The sequence below is a fragment of the Takifugu rubripes genome, chromosome 1 (assembly GCF_901000725.2).
Source record: "Takifugu rubripes chromosome 1, fTakRub1.2, whole genome shotgun sequence".
Taxonomy (NCBI): Eukaryota; Metazoa; Chordata; class Actinopteri; order Tetraodontiformes; family Tetraodontidae; genus Takifugu; species Takifugu rubripes.
The window spans coordinates 25,809,367-25,828,643 of record NC_042285.1 but is presented as its reverse complement, the minus strand read 5'-3'; the positions used below and the strand labels follow the sequence as shown (position 1 = coordinate 25,828,643).

The following is a 19,277-nucleotide window of genomic DNA, read 5'->3' as shown; positions in this document are numbered from 1 at the left end:
TCCTCTCCTCTCCTCTCCTCTCCTCTCCCCTCTTCTCCTCTCCTCCCTTCTCCTCTCCTCTCCTCCCTTCTCCTCTCCCCTCCCCTCCCCTCCTCTCCCCTCCCCTCCCCTCTCCTCTCCTCTCCCCTCCCCTCCTCTCCCCTCCTCTCCTCTCCTCTCCTCTCCTCTCCTCTCCCATCCTCTCCCCTCCTCTCCTCTCCTCTCCTCTCCTCTCCTCTCCTCTCCTCTCCTCTCCCCTCCCTCCCCTCCTCTCCTCTCCTCTCCTCTCCTCTCCTCTCCCCTCCCCTCCTCTCCTCTCCTGTCCTGTCCTGTCCTGTCCTCTCCTCTCCTCTCCTCTCCCCTCCCCTCCTCTTCCCTCCTCTCTTCTCCTCCCTTCTCCTCTCCTCTCCTCTCCTCTCCCCTCCTCTCCTCTCCTCTCCTCCTCTCCTCTCCCCTCCTCTCTTCTCCTCCTCTCCTCTCCTCTCTTCTCCTCCCTTCTCCTCTCCTCTCCTCTCCCCTCCTTTCCTCTCCTCTCCCCTCCTCTCCCTCTCCTCTCCTCTCCTCTCCTCTCCTGTCCTGTCCTGTCCTGTCCTGTCCTGTCCTGTCCTCTCCTCTCCTCTCCTCTCCCCTCCCCTCCTCTTCCCTCCTCTCCTCTCCTCTTCTCTCCTCTCCTCTCCTCCACTCTCCTCTCCCTCTCCTCTCTCCTCTCCTCTCCTCTCCTCTCCCTCTCCTCCCCTCCCCCTCCCCTCCTCTCCTCTCCTCTCCTCTCCTCTCCTCTCCTCTCTTCTCCTCTCCTCTCCTCTCCTCTCCTCTCCTCTCCTCTCCTGCGGTCCCATGATTCATCTGTTGTAAATGGAGCCCTCCACCCTGTCCGTGCTGACTCCTGCCTCTGTAAATGTGCAGCTTTGTTCATGTTATGCTCTTCCTCCATTCAGCCTGTTCATTTGTTACTCTTTACTAATAAAGAACATGCTTGTTTGTACTTTTCCTCTTCCTTCTTTCCTTCTCTGTCATTTGAAAGTGGAGGCACTGGGAGCCAGTTTAATTTATTCACTAGCTGAAATCTATTGAGTTTGTGGATATTGTAGATATCACACATGTTTCTGATGACTTTTGGCCCATTTACGGAGCTGAGTGAGATTAGAGTTAAACACATTCACATGTTTCGACTTTTGAGATGGATTTAAACACTCACATAAAGAGCCAAAAGGGTTTCACGTCCTAAAAATGTTAATTGTGTTCATTCCAGTAGTAGCTGACATTCAATACAAACTGCTTACTGCAGCCACTTTAACTCAAAGCAGAAAACACACGTGTAGTTGTGTGTGTGTGTGTGTGTGTGCGCGCGCGTGTGTGTGTGTGGTGAAAAGGCAACGCTGCGGGTCGACTACATGAGCTGTTTTCCAGTAATCCCACTGTGGGGAAGGCTGCTGTTTTCTGCAGGTGAATTTTTTCTCCAACATAAAACCAGGAGGTGACTTACACAGCAGCTATGGATGGAAGAGGAGGAAGAGGAGGAGCTGTGAATGTCGAGGTGCGTTCATGACACTCATGTCACATTACAGGCCTAAAACTGAGGTCGAATCAGAAACAAGTGCCAGGCGACACGCTTTAGCTCATATTTTCACATTTACGTGACGTCCATTGAGGCATTTTCTATGGTTTAATTCCGCTGATTTCAAGTCCAAATCATGTGATGCCTCAGCTGATTCCCTGCTTTACATTCATTTGGCAGAACTGATCAAATTAATTTCAACTGCTCTGACCTTCAGCTGATCAAACACATTCACGAGATTGGTCGTAAAGGTTTCGCCTTTTTATCTTATCCCCTTAAAGGTCTTATTTTTCCGATATTACCGCTCTCTTCCTGACCTTCCCTTTATCTGCTCAGATGCAACAGACGTCGGCTCCCACCCCTCCTTTGCCATCTGTCTGGCAAGGATTTGGGAGGAAGGTTAGACTGTTGCTGCCACATGTTTGGCCCAAAGGTTCTCCGGCTCTGCAGGTTCTTGTGCTGCTGTGTGTTGGACTGTTGCTGGCCGAACGGCTAGTTAATGTGCTTGTGCCTGTTTACTCTAAGAATATCGGTAAGTACCTAAAGCAAACCCAAATTGCAGATAATTTCGCTTAGTATTTATACAATAGAGAAATTGTGACGTAGAGAAAACAGCGCGCCCCGTCTCTGCAGCCTGCAGTTCACAGACACGCCTGTAGAGGGCAGCATGTTCAAGTGTTTTAAAAGGGTGACCCTCCCAAACTTTGATTCTGCATCTAATATTCATGAAATAAATATCAATTTGGTTGAGATTCATGAGAGTGAAATGAAAGTTCAAAAGAAGAGATTTTGTGGTGTTAGTAGCTCACAGGTTCCTGCACCTTTTGACTGCTGATTCATCTCACCTGGTTACGTAACATACCATTTATCCTTTGCTGTCCTTGGCCCCTTCCAATAGACTTAACAGGTTTTTGTGGGGATAATTACTGCTTTTTAGCAGCTCTGCGTGATGCATTGTAGCATGCTGCTCTAGTTAACACACTTCCTCCCCATCCAAATAACTTTTAAACTCATATTACAACAGACACACACTCAGTTTGAAGACACAACAAAGCCACAGAGAGCAGCATTCAGTCATTCCTCTGCCCAAATACTCACCCCTTTATATTTTTGAAGCTACTTGAAGCATATCAGGTCTGACAGAATGAGACTGGCTAAATTACGGCCCAGAAGTCTTTCAGTTATTGCCAATTAAAAGGCTAAATGGGGCCATAAAACACAGTAACAATGCACACAGAGTGTGAATGAGCCCTTCCAATATCCATGGATCACTTCATTCAGACACTTATTGCCCCATATGGTCGCCATTAAAATAAAAAGTTAAGGCTTATTATAAAGCAGAGAAGTGGGAAGGAGGAAGCAACTTTTATGTTTCGGGGTTGTTATCATTTGCCAGGACTCTTTTGTGCCCCGTTTTGTACACAGGGCAACACGCAGCGCGAGGCAATAATCCAGAAGCCTCCACTTCAGAGGGAGTCAAGCTCCGGTTTGTCTTCAGCTACATTAGCCTTTAGAAAAATGTCCGCTTGGCTTTTGGAGCCACATGAAAGTGGAAGCCAGCGCTGCCGGAGTGAAGGCCAGCATTGCTTTGTGTGACGGGGAAGGCGTGGAAGGGGTGCTGCGGTGGGGGGCAGCTAGTTTGTGTGTGAAGGTTTTCTGGGAGGTCACCCCCTCCTGCCAGTCATGCTTAGGCAGCATTAGTGGCCTTTTTCGTGGAGTTAACACACCGGTACAACAGCCGTTTTGTCTCCGGGTCCGACCCCGCCTCCCACCCTCCGAATCCTGGTCCCAGAGCCAAAGAGCTGAAAATACCCCCCACTGAAAACACTTTCATTAAAAAAATGTCGAATACAATCATTTCTTTTTATAGTAAATTTTCTCACCGTGTCACCAGCGTCTCCATCTTCAGTCGTTCCTCCTCTTCTCTCCTGCGTCCCTCTTTCGCTCCTTTTTTCAAGTCGTCTGGATTCCCAGCACTCGTCCAACAGTGTAATGAATGTCAATGAATCGGTGTGTGTGCGCCTGTGTGTGCACGCAAAACACACACATGACGTCAATCTGATTGATGTCATATGCTGTACAAGTACTTCTGATTTGGAATTTACCAAATGCATGAATTGCTCGTTGCTTTTTAAGATTTTCTTTTTTTTAACCTCTGTTGTTTATTAGCTCAACCAGGCGAAGGATCTTTGCGTATTTGTGCATCCGTGCATGTGTGTTTTGTAGTTAATGAGCTCTCTGAAGGAGGTCCCTGGTCATCACTTGTTGCCACTGTATGCATTTACACCCTGCTGAAGTTCCTACAAGGAGGAGGGGCAGGTGGGTCATGCATGTGTGTGTGTGTGTGTGTGTGTGTGTGTGTGTGTGTGTTGATCCCTACAATCTCATTCTACTAGTTTCGCCCCACAACTTCAAACGACGAGGGTTAAGACACGTTTTTAAGGTTAATGGTAATATTAGGTTTGGGTCAGGGTCAGTTCATGTTTCTGAGTCCCCACAGATATAGAAATGTCAGAATATGTTTCCATGACTGCATAGCATGCTGCCACATCTGATGATAGCCCGAAATAATGTGTTTTTTGGTGTTTTTGAATATGTTTAGTCCCTCGTTTTGATGGAACATAGAAAACAGTTTTCACCTCCTTGTGTGTAGGCACCTCTGGTTTCATCAGCAATCTTCGTCAGTTCTCGTGGATCAAAGTTCAGCAGTTTACCAGCAGAGGAGTTCAGGTAACGTGCAGATGATTCTCCTCCTCTCCTCCTGTCTCTCATATTGTGCAGATTACAGTCGCTTTTTGGACTTTGGGGGTTATTCTGGGCTTCACAAGCGACTTGGCGTCAGACAGGAAGCATGTTTGATTTTAGCTGGCGTCCCTTTTCCATCGTCTGAGGCGCTAATGGCTGCCGTCCATCAGAACAGTCACACGCGTCTCCCTCGCTTCACGCTTCAGGTGTGTTTGTTCGCCCATTTGCACGGCCTGTCTCTGCGCTGGCACCTGGAGAGGCGCACGGGAGACGTGCTGAGGAGCGTCGACAGGGGCACGTCCTCCGTCAACAACCTGCTGAGGTAGGACAGGCGGACGCACAACAACCGTAGCTGTCGGTGGTCACGTGACCTGGCTGAGCAGGCGCCTTTGTCTCCCAGCTACATTCTGTTCAGCGTCCTTCCCACCATCTGTGACGTCATCATCGCCATCGTCTACTTCGTCTCGTACTTCAGCGTCTGGTTTGGACTCATTGTTTTCACGTGCATGGTCCTCTACCTCAGTGAGTAACCGCGTGTGTCGGGATGTTGCACAAGCAAAGATTCGACAGTAGCTCAGCACTCTTCACTGTGCAGTTGGCTTATTTTCACGTCTACATTGTACTTACAAAAGCCCACGTGCGCCTCATCCGTGCAGCTGATACTTACCTGCCTGTCCGTCCGCAGCCTGTACTGTCCTCATCACGGAATGGAGAACAAAATACAGGCGGGAGATGAACAGCGAGGACAACAAGGCCAAGTCCAGAGCCGTCGACTCGCTCCTCAACTTTGAGACGGTAGAAATTCTCCCTTCAAAAGTCGTCCTCTGCAATGAGACGGAGCCTAACTGAATGTCAGCGCAGGTGAAAGTCTACGGTGCTGAAGAATACGAGGTCCGCTGCTTTCAGGAAGCCATTCTGAGACATCAGGTAAGTTCAGGTTACAGCAGGGGAGTTCAGGAAGAGCCTTTGTTGCTGCTCCGGGATGATGCTGAGGGAAACGCCGTCTTAAACTCATAAAAGGACTTTTCTTATTTCCCGTGTCCTGTTGCAGCACTGCGAGTGGAAGAGCTCAGCATCTCTGGCTTTGCTGAATCAAACCCAGAACATCATCATCGGTTCAGGGCTGCTGGCCGGATCTCTGCTCTGTGCACACTCGGTCTCTCAGGGCAAACTACAGGTAGAATCTGTTTCAATCTTAGAATCTGTTGACTTGTGGCTGGATTTAATATCAAAAATCCTAATTACCAAGCGAGTGTGGTGATGCAGCTTTCATGGTATTAGAATTCTCTCCTGTGTGATAACAGCTCAAAAAGAACACTTCTGCATCTGTTTTTGCACGTTTGACACCTTCCAGGAGAAGAAACTGTGTGCCAACATCTCATTAGCCAGTTTTTTTCTCATTACCCAGTTGAGTTCCACTCAGGGCTGATTTATGCGTTCATATCTGCCAGGTTGGAGACTACGTCCTCTTCGGCACCTACATCATCCAACTGTACACACCTCTGAACTGGTTCGGAACCTACTACAGGTGAGATTAAAGCGGCGTGAACGTCCTCCCACCCTGCATCACAGTATATGAGGGGAGTAGCGAAGAGATCACCTTCAGGAAGATCTGAAAACGCCTCCAGCCAATCGGTCTGACCATCTTTACTGTTGATGTTTGCTTTGCAGGCTGATCCAGAGTTCCTTCGTTGACATGGAGAACATGTTAGCACTGTTTACAGAGCAGAGAGAGGTGAGTCTCAAATACGCCACTTAAACCTATACATTTACTCACATAGACAGTATTCTTCTTCATTTCACGGAGCTTTGATTCTCCATTTTAATTTTCCTCTATTTCATTCTCCATTCATGTTTATTACTGGATGAATTTACAATTGACCTATTAGAAGCCTTGGAAATTTGCAAAGACCAAAGTGTGTATTAAATCAAAAGCAAACTGAAATAATCATAAATTGAATCAAACATCCAAACACCTTGTAAATGTCTTGTTAGCATCGCTCTCCTTTGGTCAGGGGAGACGGAGGTCAACAGCAAGTGTGTCTCTGTGTTGAGTGTGTGTTGGCGCGCACTGAAACACAGCATCTGCGCGTACGTCTGCCGTTTTGTGCGTGTTTTCGGTGGGAAAAGGCGTTCTCAGTCTGCCTCAGGAAAAGCGCCTGCATTCACAGGCCCTTGATATGTTAAACAGCCACATGAATGTGGACAAAAGCATTAGAGCACCTTCAAAACACAGCGGCCCTTTTCTTCTGGCTTGGGAAGCAGAAGTCAAGGGGACTCGAGGAGGAAGAGGGGAGGTTGGTAAATCACCACATTACTGTGAAAATGTCCCATCTTACGTTAATGATTACATCCTATTTCCTCCCTTTTTTAAAACTAAATCTCATGACACTAACCTGCAATCTGGGTCCACATCGATATATATGTGAATCCAATTTTGTGAGGATATTTGAGTTTGCATGTGCCTCAATGTCCTCTTGCTCATCTCCCAGGTCCAAGATGCTGATGGGGCTCAGGACCTGCAGCTCGCAGCAGGTCAGGTGGAGTTTGACAGAGTCTCTTTCAGCTATGTGCCCGGGTGTGTAGCCAACATGTTCCTGATGATAATTACAGTTGTCAATTTCCTCCAGTCTAATTCAGGCCAGAACAGACAGCAACTTGAAATGGGCCTGTTTTATTCATTCAGAAGGGCTCCATCAATGTCACCTAGGTGTTGTGTGTTAAGATCTGGACAATCACCAGCGATAAAAGGACTATTTACAAAATGTGTTTAGGTTTTCTACTTGTGTGTTTGTGTGCAGCATGGAGGTTCTTCAGGACGTGACCTTCACTGTGGAGGCGGGACAGACGGTCGCTTTGGTAGGGTGTGAAAATAGAAAAAAACACAAAATAAGTAATAAAAAACACTGTATTGGATGTTGTGTTTAGCCTTATACTCATTATCCTCACAGCTAATTGCTAATGGTGGACCATTAGCAATTAGCTTTTAGCGTCACATCTAAAAGCTATTTGTTAACGGCTAGTAATAACAAAGTATTGGCTTTTTAAAAGAAATCCTGATTAATAAACTCACGCATACAAAAAAAATCTCAAGCAGAATAATTGAATTACGTTCTTAGTAATTTGGAATCTAGAGTTTGCAAAGATCCTTCATTGAAGCCTTTGCAGCAGAGCAGATAACAGTATTACCAGATGCTATCATTCATAGAGACGGAGGGTAATTTAAGACCTGTCAATCCAAGTTTAGGATGGATTTAGTGATTTTACAGGTGGGTCCATCTGGATCAGGGAAGAGCTCCATCCTGCGCCTGCTGTTCAGATTCTATGACCCTCAGAGGGGCAGCATCCGTATCGACGGCCAGGACATTTCCAAGGTGAACCAACAGAGATTATGAATCCCTAAACATGTAAACACCCACTCTTTTTTAAGACAATCTCCAACCATCACCAGAACAAATATTTCCCCTAAAATCCATCTGATACTTTCGAGGCTTTGCCCGAGACTTTCTTAGTGTTCTGCCGGGCAGCCAGGAAATAGAGAATGAACATGTGCAGCGCACGTGTGTCAACATCTGTGAGCAGGAATCAGCAGGTGGACCACAAAGCTATTGTTGTTTTTATTTCTTTATTTTAAACAGCAGTACTTGGAGTCTTTGGCAACTGATGATAGGAGGGCAGGGAAATAGCTCTCAGCTGCTTCATGGTGTGAAAATACCACAGCACAGATGCAAAGTGAGTTATCAGCGCACACGCGTTAGAGCCATTTTCCCCTTCTGTTTTTCCCGATAACATATTTTAGAAGCAAAGAATTGCAGGAAACAGCATGAGTTAGTTGGAAATGTGAATGAAACCACACCTTAAAAATGTCAAAATGGCCAGAGCAGAGATCAAAAAGGTAGAAGAGGAATCTGTGTTTAAAGGCTCCGTAAAAAAGGAATCTAAAACATCTACGTCGCTGCCATTTGTTGGTATTTTGGCCGTATAATAACAGGTGACACAGGTCTCAAAATAAAGACTCAAACCACAAGTTAAATCATTTTCTTTCCCAATATGATTGATGTTATTCAAGCTCTAAATGTTTCCACATTTAAATATTCATTCTTTCGATCTCGTTGGTTTTAGTGATTCATTTGAAGCTACAAAATGGAGAAAAAGATCCTGGTAACAGATAACTGGGATATGTGGAGACAGAAATTTGCTACCCACCCAAGTCATTAAATCATGTGGGATATTGACTTTGACAGTGAATAAAAAAGTGCTCTCCAGACCGTCATGGTCTACAAATCAACAGTGGACTATTGAATGGTGCAAAATATGTTTAAGATTTACGTTTTGTTAGGTGATATATGGCGTACGAGGAAGGCGTTGGGGCAGCAGAGTTTAACCATGAGCCCCTGTTGAACATGCTAGTAGTAATAAACGCTGAAGCTCCAGCCTGCTATGCTATTTCTGGCATTCCTGCACTCCCGACTTCAACATCCGGGTTTTTTGGTTGCGGGACTGAAAACTCTGCGCTGCTCTCTGAATTTAAAATCCCAGATGACCCCATATTCCACGTCTGCTCTCTGCATCAGCAGTGGAAAAGGCTGCACGTCACACCGGCCGCTGTCCTCTCAGCCCCTGGTATTTTTGTGTTGTTCCTTTGAGTATTGTTGGGTTGATATCACAATGCTAACAACGGAACACAGCTACGTCTCTGGAGGAGCACATGCTGCTTTCCTTTCTCTTGGTTTTCTTTTCTTTTTACCAACTCGCACACTGACAGAAGCGCTCTGCTGTGACATCGATCTGGTTTCTTCAGGTCAAATGCACCAGCGACATGTCCAGCATCAAAACTCCAGGTCCCAGTATAACCAAGCCAACACAGCACTTGTTAGCAACGCCGCGCAGTTTGTATATTAAAGGAATCCACATCTGTTTTCTTTCTCCCTCTCCTGCACTGCATTTGCACCTTCTTTCCACTTTCCCCCCGTCCTCCTTCTCACACACGCAGCCAAACAGAGCGAGTGAGGAGCTCCAGTCATACTGTGAATAAATCATAGTAAAAGGTTCCTGAATAATGCAGTTTCAGGTCCAGACGCCAGATGTGCTTATGTGCCTGCGAATGTTTGTGTGAAGATAGCACATTTATTGCACTTATACTCAAAGTAACTTGTGTTTATAATTTGCCCCACCCCACCCCACCCCCCAAAAAAATGAAAGACCATTAAAAAGTCCAAAGAGCGCAGCCACTTTACGACCACGCGGACGCCTGTTTTACGGACGTGAGCAGGCTGGTCGTGATTAGGACATAATTACACAGCTGAATGATGATTAGATCACTCAAACACAAAGCTGTTTATTAATCTATTAATCTAACTTCAGTTTACGGGCCTTTCCCCACTAAAGTACCAGCGTGTTCCCATTGGCAGCCTTCAAACACAGCGTTTCCTTTCTCTGGTGAAGCATGTAGGTCAGTGGTATCACATTAGTATTTAAGGGTTTAGTTTTAATCCGAATATAAAGATAACCACGGGAGTTTGGTGAAACTGGTTTGGAGGAAACTTGATGCAAGAGAAGATTTTTCATTTGGAAACGTCTTCTGATGCATAGCTCTTCCAATGAGAAGACATGAACTTAGCACATCGCTAGAAACCAAAGAGCTCACCCTTTTTTGCCAGCCTCGGCCAGCTGACTGCTGATAGCATCTTGGCTAATGACTAGAGTAAAAATAACCAAAAAGAATTTCCAGTTAACTCACTTTGCTACCGACATCTGTAAGAACACGGACCATTAAAGTATTCCACATCATGCTAAAACCTTTTAGAGCCCAGGAAAGATAAGAATCCTTTCATCGTTACAGTATGAGCTCCGAGCAGTTTAATATAAATTAGGAAAACGTTCCTTTCAGGCTTAAATCAACCCGAAAACTTAGTGTAATGCAGATAAACACAACTAATCAAAGGGCCCGGTAGAAAATTAACCAGGCGGTAACTTCATTTAACAGCTAAATTGCATTTGAAACTCGTACCAGTTGAAAATAATTTGCATCACATGCGATCATCAAGGAGGTTTTTTTGCACCAGCTGCTTCACAATTCTGGCTGTTGTCACTCCATTAAAATCCCCCTTCCTTTTCATGTCGAACTCTATAAATACCATTTTAATGTTTCACCATCAGGGGACTGCTCGTAGAACTTCAAATGAAATGATCTTCCGCACTCGTTCGGAGTCCATCAGGCCTGAGTCAGCGTGAGATGACGTTAAAGATGTCCACTCATTGAACGGCTAGTTTTGCTGTAAAAGCTAAATCCTGTCCGATGTTAATAGGCTTTTTTTTCCCATCGACGCTAAATAAATTAAAATGATATTAAATAGGTTTTAAAACATCAGCTGCTCAGATTTGAACACATCAGGAATTCTGCTTTCAAAAAACATCTATGTTCATCTATGTAGACACCAATCAGTGCAATTTAGTTTGTTCCTATATAAAAACAGCACTAATATGCAGATAAAGACACATTATTGAGGTTGAAGGTTGATGTTATAGTGAATATTTGATGCCCCTGAAGGCGTCGGGATCATATTTGGTGGTGGCCAAGCATGAAGTGATGCTCTTGGTGTTTTGAAAGACAGAAGAGAAAGGATTCTCTCAGATGTGGGACAACAATTCCAGATGTGCATGGAAAAATAAAACCAAATCAATAATCTGACAACACCCTCTAGATGCATGTCAATGATTTACAGGTTTAGATGTGAGAACAAACCTGTAGCGGTGAGTTATGTTAAGGTTCTGAGCCAGATTGGGATTATGCTAAAAATGGATTAAGGGCATTTTGTAATGGATGGATTATATGAGCAGTGCATGCGTCTGGTTCCGTCTGGCTCCATCACTCCTCTGCCGCCCTGTTTGTTACCGCATGTGGCAGCCACATGTGACGGTGAGTCAGAGTCTGCCGGCCCGGCTCCACAGGTCGGGTACGGAACACCAACGTGAGTCATCGTTGTGCTTTCTAACGTGTTGCACAAGTTTGACTTTTGGGTTATTTTTGGGGGACCTGAACAATAGTCCTGCTGGTAATTCACCCCCCCACCCCCACCCCCCCACCCCCACCCCCTCCTTCCTGTGCCATTTCCTGTTTGTGATGAAAGCCTTTATTATGGAGAAACATCAAATATTCCTAAAATGATTCATTGTTCATGCAGGGCTGAGAAAAGGCTTCAGTCAGCAGGTGGATCAGCAAAGGAAGAGTTGAACAAGAGGCCAAACGAGCCCACTGACACTCTGTAGTGTCTGTGGACTAAATTTAAACGCCGCTCTGTATCAAAATGATGAATATTGATGGTCACAGTCTTGCAGTAAACTTGTGTAAAATGCTTTTGCTGCCACTTTCTTTCACACTTGATCCCCATTTAAGGAAATTCTTCAGGTTATAACATCATACCTGGATGAATTATAGTATAAATGTTCACACAGAGGCAAAAGCAGAGGGTGCCGTTGGTCTTATTGCTTATTTTAATGAGTTAAATGGATTTGTTCAGGTCCGCAGTTGAAATTGTTAAGTGTTTGTTTGTGTGTTGTGCACCCGTCTGCGGTCCCTCGTTCTGCCAACGAGCCCCTCCACCAGGCTGAGCTCATCCCCAAGAGCAAGTCTTGGTAATTGCAGAATTCTTTGGCAAAGCGCTTTATACGGCCCTATTTTGCTCAGCCGTTGTAATTTTCTCTTTCATATCCATCTGTCTCTCCAACGTTTGGCATCCCAGCTCTGTATGAGAAACAGCTGCTGCGCTGTTCCTGGATGGAAACAACAGCGAATGGATGCAAGGATGAAATGATGGGAAACGTGTTGTTACCAGCCAAACCGTGGTGGTACAGGAAGTGGGACTGGTATTGTTCTGGCTGCAGAGGAGAAATGTTGCACTTGAAAGATTCAGTGTTTTGTTAGTTGTTTCGGGCTGTTTTTTCATTTATTTTTTTTAACGTTTCCCAGAGACTTTGAAAACTGGAAATGATTTCAGCCTTTTTACAAGTATAATTGTACATTAGTTTTAATAGCATCGTGCCTCCCGGTTATAGTTTGTCACATCAAAGAACTTCAACTTTAATTTTGGCCTCTTTAATTTTTAACAAATGCACATTAACACATTGTGTTTGTGGTCTTTATTTCTATTTCTTGAAAGAAGCAGCACAGATGTGTTAGAATTGTACTGACCTTTTGAAACCTGTACCTGTGTTATGCTCTACTTGTATATGACATAAATAGAAGCATTGGTAGGTGGCACAGTAGAGGCTGGAGTAAACCTTCAACCTTAAACCTTCAACGGAGGTGCGGAGGCTTGATTCTGTCACTACGTCACAGGACACATCCAATAAAGTTGCAGTTTCGCTTGATTTGAAATGTAGAGAAGTGGAAAGTAGGTGAATCTCTGCAGTCAAAGAAAGTGGAGAGACTGAATGAAACTGGCTGAGGACACTTGCTGTCTGTGACCCAGGGCAACATGCATTATATAGTACAGGCTGGCTATCTAATGCAACATTTATATATATATATATGTATATGTATGGCATATGGGTGTGCTGGGGGCAGGTCCAGTATGTTTAGATCGAGGTCGGTGCAGTTCATCGCAAAAATGTCACTAATTTGAGGACATTCTGAACATCTGGAAGCATAATTTGTGTTCCGCTCCGCAGGAACGACACAGGATGCTTTTAGATGCCGTCCTCTCACCACACGTCTGGACTTTGGTCTCTTCTCCTTCCTAGGTGCGCCAGTCTTCTCTGAGGTCCCACATCGGTGTCGTCCCTCAGGATACGGTCCTTTTCAACGACACCATCGGCAACAACATCCTGTACGGTCGCATTTCGGCCAGCAGGGAGGAGGTGGAGAGGGCCGCCGTGGCTGCCGACATACACAGCAGGATCCTGGAGCTGCCACAGGGTCAGGCTGGGGTGTGTGAACATGGAGGATGGCACTAGTGACCTGAACAAAAAATAATCAGAATTCACCTGAGGCCAACGTGTTCCAACAGGATACGACACAGACGTCGGCGAGCGAGGCCTGAAACTGAGCGGTGGGGAGAAGCAGAGGGTGGCGATCGCTCGAACTATCCTGAAAGAACCTCGGATCATTCTGCTGGATGAGGTGGGGGTGCACACAGGATTACATCACAAGACCTCCCGTCTTTACACCTGTGCATTAGCAACTCTTTCTCGGTTCTACTTTCCTTCATGGTCTGAGTTGCGCAACACCTATTTGGCCCACTTGACAACGACTATATCTTTGGGTCTCCAGGCCACGTCTTCGCTGGACACCCAGACGGAGCAGAACATTCAAGCTTCCCTGACTGAAGTCTGCTCCAACAGGACCACAATTGTGGTCGCACACAGGTGACACGACTCAGCTGTTCAACTTCCTGCTGAAGGGAATCCCACTCAAGTAGCTCTGCATCAGCATTTGATGTGTTCCTTCTGACTGTGTGAGTGTGATCGGAAATCAGATTAAGAGAGACTCTGGGCTAAAGCTTAACGCAAAAGCATCTTTTGGTCTTCGACACCATCTGATCACAGTTGCAGCGCTAATACAGAACCAAGCTGACAGCATAAAAACAAATGTGAGTAAGAGAAATGAAAGGAAAAGAGGGAGGTAGTGAAAGAAAAACAGGATTAGAGCGCACAGAAAGAGATGGAGGGAGAGATTAAATGAAAAGCTGATTGGAGGATATGAGATGATGCGCGATGACAGGTTAACAAAAGCAGAAGAAACAGATGTCTGGTTATTCATCAGCCAGAGTGAGATGGAAAAAGACTTGAAAGGCTCTGACACTTGGGGACATGAAATACACCAGGAGTGATGTTGCTTGTGATGCTAAACCCATGTTTCATCATTTCCTCTCTGTTGTACTTCATAAGGGACAGCATATTTATGTCTCAGATCAATCAACGATATAATAAGCCTGGCTTAAACTGCAAAAGAAAAAGATCATTCAACTAAAACACTTCTGGTTAAAATGCATAGATGCAACATTTGAGATTCTTAAACCAACGCACAGTCCTGCCATCTGTCCACCAGATGAATTGCTCGCCACTACGAGCAATGATCTGCCCAGGAAGTAACAGCAGGGTAGAACTCAAAACATGACTTTTTAGACCGTTATTACAAAGAACTGGTTAATCAGCCTTTCAGCATCAGATGGAGCGTCGGATCGGCTCTACTCGTTATTAGTTCTTGCTCCGTTCATTTTGTACCCCAGTGACAGTGTTTTTATTATAAATTGCTGCTAATATGATAATTAATCCCGAGTGGAATGCTGTTTAAGATGGAAACGTTTCCAGCATAACCTTAGACATACAGTTCGCAAATGAACGTGTTTAGACATTGGTTCTTCTGTCTGAATGAGAGGAGGGAAAATGGAGAATTCAGTCATTTTTGCAGTCTCTCAGGAGAGGTATTTCTACCTTTGACCGAGGTTTTCTATCAAATATTGAAGGTGAACGTCCAAAGATAGCTTTTGATGACATGACACAGAGTGGTGGCTCTGCTGAAGCTGAAAGTGACATTCTGCAGTCTGGTGAGGCGTGAGCTCTGTGGTGTGCAAAGAGCGGGTTTGTCTTCTGCACCCTGCTTTCTGCACCAAGAATCGGTCCACGGATAGTTTTTGCCATGGAAAAGTTTAAGGAAGCACGCATGAGATCAGGCATCCTCCAACACCTTCAAAGGATTTCACTAGATATCCCCAACACGGGTCCAAAGCAGAGAGACACACATCACTGCGTGTGCCTTTAATCAGGCTCTTGTCAGACGCTGCTCATCAATAGAAAGACAAGTTCACTCAGAGTTCCTCTGCGTTCAGCAACATGCAGAGTTCTGCGTGTGTTGTATCTGATCCCGTGGCAGAAATGACAGCTGGGACGTGAGTGCGACTGGTTCTGATTCCAGAACCGTGATAAGACAACTGGCCATACTTTACATCCAGCCACACGTTATGACTCTTTCTCCTACTCTCTCCCCTTTCTTGCTTCCTTCCCTTTATCTGATTAATTTCTATGTGATGTTTTATAAAAAAAAACAAGCCTACCACTCCACATCGAGGGTGTTGTCATGACCACCAGGCAAACTGTTTAAAGGAAAATATATATTAACTTTCCTACTAGCAAAACTGAGTGATGGCATTTGCTTTTGTTTGCCTGGATTAAAATGTTTGATGTTAAAATAATCTTTTTTGGTATTTCAGGTTGTCCACCATCATTGGAGCAGACCAGATCTTAGTGATTCACAATGGAGCGATTGCAGAGAGAGGACGGTAAAATGATCCTTATAAACCACACAAATAGATACAGCGGCATTGTAGGAAATGATAGCAGAAATGTTCATGTCCTCTGAAAAGCTGGAGACTTTTCTCGTGAGGACTTTTGTGGGAAGTGAGGACATTTTGCGGACTTTTTGGTAGTCAAGATGTGGTTCTAAGGTTGGATTTAGGATTAGGTTTAGGTTAGGGTCAGGTTCAGGGTTAGGGTCAGGCATTTAGTTGGGATGTTAAGGAGCTCAGTAATGTATTATATCTATAAAAGTCCTCACAAAGATAGAAGTCCAAGAGTGTGTGTGTGAGAGAGAGAGAGAGAGAGAGAGAGAGAGTGAGAGAGGGACACCTGAATGATTGTTTGTGGCTTAGGTGCTTGCAAATTTGTTATCTATGGATCAATCTTTAAGAGTATATTTTGTGTGACCCTTAAACCTTCTGGTATCTCTTTGCCCTGAGGTCCAATCCCCCCCCGCCCACACCCACACACACACGCACACACAGAGACACTTAACTGCTGATGCGTACAATCCTTTGATATAGGAGCTGACTATAAAGACTTCCGTTGTCACACACTGAGGTTAGACGGACAATGAAGTGATACATCTCACTCTGTAAAATAAATCCTTACAGCAGCTGCAGCTGAATGTCATGTGCATTTTGCCATTACGGTGATGATGGAGATGAAAGAAGATGAGAGAACCTGAGAAACGAGCTGCTATACGGTGAGGAACAGCCATGTGACCGTATTGTCCCTGCAGCCTTGGGCAGGGAGCGCCGACCAAAGACCATTCATCATTTGATCGACACTGTTATGTAAACACACGTCAGCCCCTTTTAACCTCTGGTGTCGGAATACACGCGTTTACCCCCACATGATGGGATGGAATTAGGAAGTGGGTTCATCTCCGCCCCACCTTATCCCTGTGCTTTGCTTTGTTCTTTACCATGACCTCCTCCTGAGCCTGGCTGATAACTCTGAGAAATGCCGTGACCGGTCAGACGACCAATACCTGTTGTGTTCAGCACTATACGACTGTGAAGCTGTGCAGCTCTGCAGTATCAGGCTTCAGTTTCCAGCTTAATCTGCTTTTTCATACATGACTGGATTACACCTCCAGCAATGAAACGTTGGCCACCACCTTATGGTGGCAGAGAGCTCTGAGTGCCCCCTGTGACCCCAGGAGCCATGTAGTCGGGGGCGACTCCCTGCCGGGTCTTCGAGAAAATTAGTTGTAGGCGAAGGAAAAGATGAAGTGAGAGACCCCAGCGAGGACTAAAATCAAGGATAAGTGGAAGCTGCCTGGGGGTAAAAGGGTTAGCTGCTTAGCCTTAATGCTTGTTTGAGAGGTGTTTTAGAATTACATCCCCATCCTTTGTTCTTGTTACTTGAATTATTAAGTTTAAAAACAGTCCTTTCTCTGCTGCTCGTGATCTGCACTGCCCTCCTGCTTGCATCCTGCCCAGATCATCTCCTATATATTCTATTTCTGACCTTCACGGTCTGAATTTTCTGTCTGGGAGTCCAGACAGTAACAGACTTTTGGTTTTATTAATTCATAGTGAAGTTGGTTAAAGTGAGCAGGAGGATTTTTCGACAGCTCAACTTTGTTTTTAAAGCAGCTCTGATGTCACAAGACATTTTAAGTGACCAGCCTTCCCCTCGTCGCGTTTCCTTTTTATTTCCTGTTGTTTTGGTGGAAAAAAGGATGAAATTAGAAGATGTAGTTGTAAATAAATTGTATACTGCACTGGAGAATGCATAAATCATCTGTGCTGATACAGTAAATAGTGTTTTAAACTGTGTAATATAGTGAAATAAATGGGGGCTGCACAGTGGTGCACAGTGGTCTTTGATGAATGGATCAGAGAATGGCACAAGCTTTGTGCGGGCCCTGAGGGGACTTTGAACAGCCAAATTGGTTGGTTACCAGAACAGTATTTCATCCTAATATGTCATGTTATAATGAATTAAATAATGGCTACATGCTGTTGCTTGTTGCAGCGAGAGGCATTCTTTCTGTCGTAGTTGTTGTATCCGGTCGCCAGTTTCCGGACTTTCAGTTTGAGAATGTGGTCCGGATATGAGTTGAGAACTGTAGAGGGGAACAGTCCAGGAACTCTGACATGAAACTCAATGTAGATGACTTGCTCGGGGATGCTTCGGTATGAAAAGCTCTGGAATGGGAATTGTTGGGTGTTTCAGGGCCCTTCCACATTTTGTTGACAGTAATTGCATACAGGATCGAAGTGACCTGTTCTGCTCAGTGGAAACGTGGCATTCGTGTCTGTGTGGTTGAAGCAAACTGAGCAGGATGGCATGAAAATGAAGCCTAATCTGATTTGATCCTTTTGTGTCTTGTTCCTTTTCCCATCAGACATGAAGAGCTGCTGGTCCAGGGGGGTCTGTATGCGGCCATGTGGACCAAACAGCAAAAGAGCCACAATCTTCAACCAGACACAGACACTGAGAACTAAGCTACCAACCCAAGCTCATCTCCACACATCGTACCCCTTTAGTGCAACTTTCAATTCATTCAGGTTATTACCTTTCACGTCAGATTAGTCTTTTTTTTAGGATCCAGTTTCCATGGTAGCAGTAAACAGTGGAAAGCCCAGAAGCTTGTCCAGCAGCAGAGGCAGGAAGTGTTGTGGTCAGACGTTCTTCTTGTAAAGCTGCGGTGATTATGTTACTGACATTGTTTTGGTAAAAACATCCTGGATGACCCAAAATTGGCCGTGTCAAAGGTTGCTGTGTGGAGTATCAGCAGCCTGAGGGTTTCTGTGAGGAAGACAGATGGGCAGTCGGAGCTGTGTCACGTTGCCAATAAAAGCCTCAGAAACGACAACAGCGTGATGGTTTTGTCTGCAACTTAAAAGGAAAACGTTGCTGCAGCACATGGAGCTCTACTCGGAGCTTCTGTTTGCAGGGAATGAATTAAACATACACCTGAGAAAACCGAGGAGATCGAATTCTTCAATACAGGCCCCCAAAAAGAGTGTAATAAATTCATTAGAGTAAGCACAAACGCCACAGAGCTTCGATGTGGGAGAGTTTGGAAGTCTGCTGAAATAGAAGTGGTAACTTGAAACTTGAAATGGGCAACACATCAGTGTGGTGCAGACACATTCTGATGAATATACTGAAAACCACCAACACACACTCTTGAAGTGAGGGTGGCTTATTCATACTGCATCAGCATACCTGCAAGAAGAACATTTATGCGCTAGATTTCAGCAAATCTTTCTTCCTTTTAAGGGTTCTTCGCTTCCATCTCTCTGTCCTCTGCTGCTTCTGTTACACGACCACGTTCAGTAAATATGGATCAAACGTTCGTGGCCTGAAGAGCTCAAAGTAGAACTCTTGATTTGTGTCAGGGAGGGTGGATGCCATGGTAACAGTTTACAGAGATTATCTGCTGAAGGACCGGGCTGACTGGAGGGCGCTTTGACTTTCCCAGTCCTCCCAGACTGAACCCAACAAGATTGAATCATCCAATCAACCAAAGCAAATGATAAAGTTACTTTTGCATTAAAGATATAAAGATCAAATGGTGCTTTTATTTTTAGCAGCGTTGTACAGACGGCCACTTCAGTGAGTTGCGCCCTTATTAAAATACCATGGCCAGTCTGTGTACCAGTAGGGGCAGTCTAAGGGCTTCATATCTTAATCATGATCACTGCCAAGCAGCTGCTGCCTCTCCTTTCCTGACTGTCTCACT

At 45.1% G+C, this 19,277-nt stretch overlaps 1 protein-coding gene across 1 annotated transcript; it reads left to right on the top strand.

The window, feature by feature from the left end:
• Nucleotides 1-1,340: 1,340 nt before the first annotated feature.
• abcb6b (ATP binding cassette subfamily B member 6 (LAN blood group) b) lies at nt 1,341-18,514 on the top strand. Its single transcript, XM_003962132.2, has 19 exons — nt 1,341-1,513; nt 1,871-2,066; nt 3,761-3,853; nt 4,188-4,264; nt 4,486-4,601; nt 4,680-4,801; nt 4,965-5,074; nt 5,141-5,206; nt 5,331-5,456; nt 5,731-5,807; nt 5,951-6,014; nt 6,772-6,857; nt 7,081-7,138; nt 7,549-7,653; nt 13,022-13,196; nt 13,288-13,400; nt 13,551-13,645; nt 15,490-15,558; nt 17,934-18,514. The coding sequence occupies exons 1-19, from the start codon at nt 1,472-1,474 to the stop codon at nt 18,031-18,033; spliced, it is 1,890 nt and encodes a 629-aa protein (XP_003962181.2). The 5' UTR covers nt 1,341-1,471; the 3' UTR covers nt 18,034-18,514.
• The last annotated feature ends 763 nt before the right edge of the window (nt 18,515-19,277 follow it).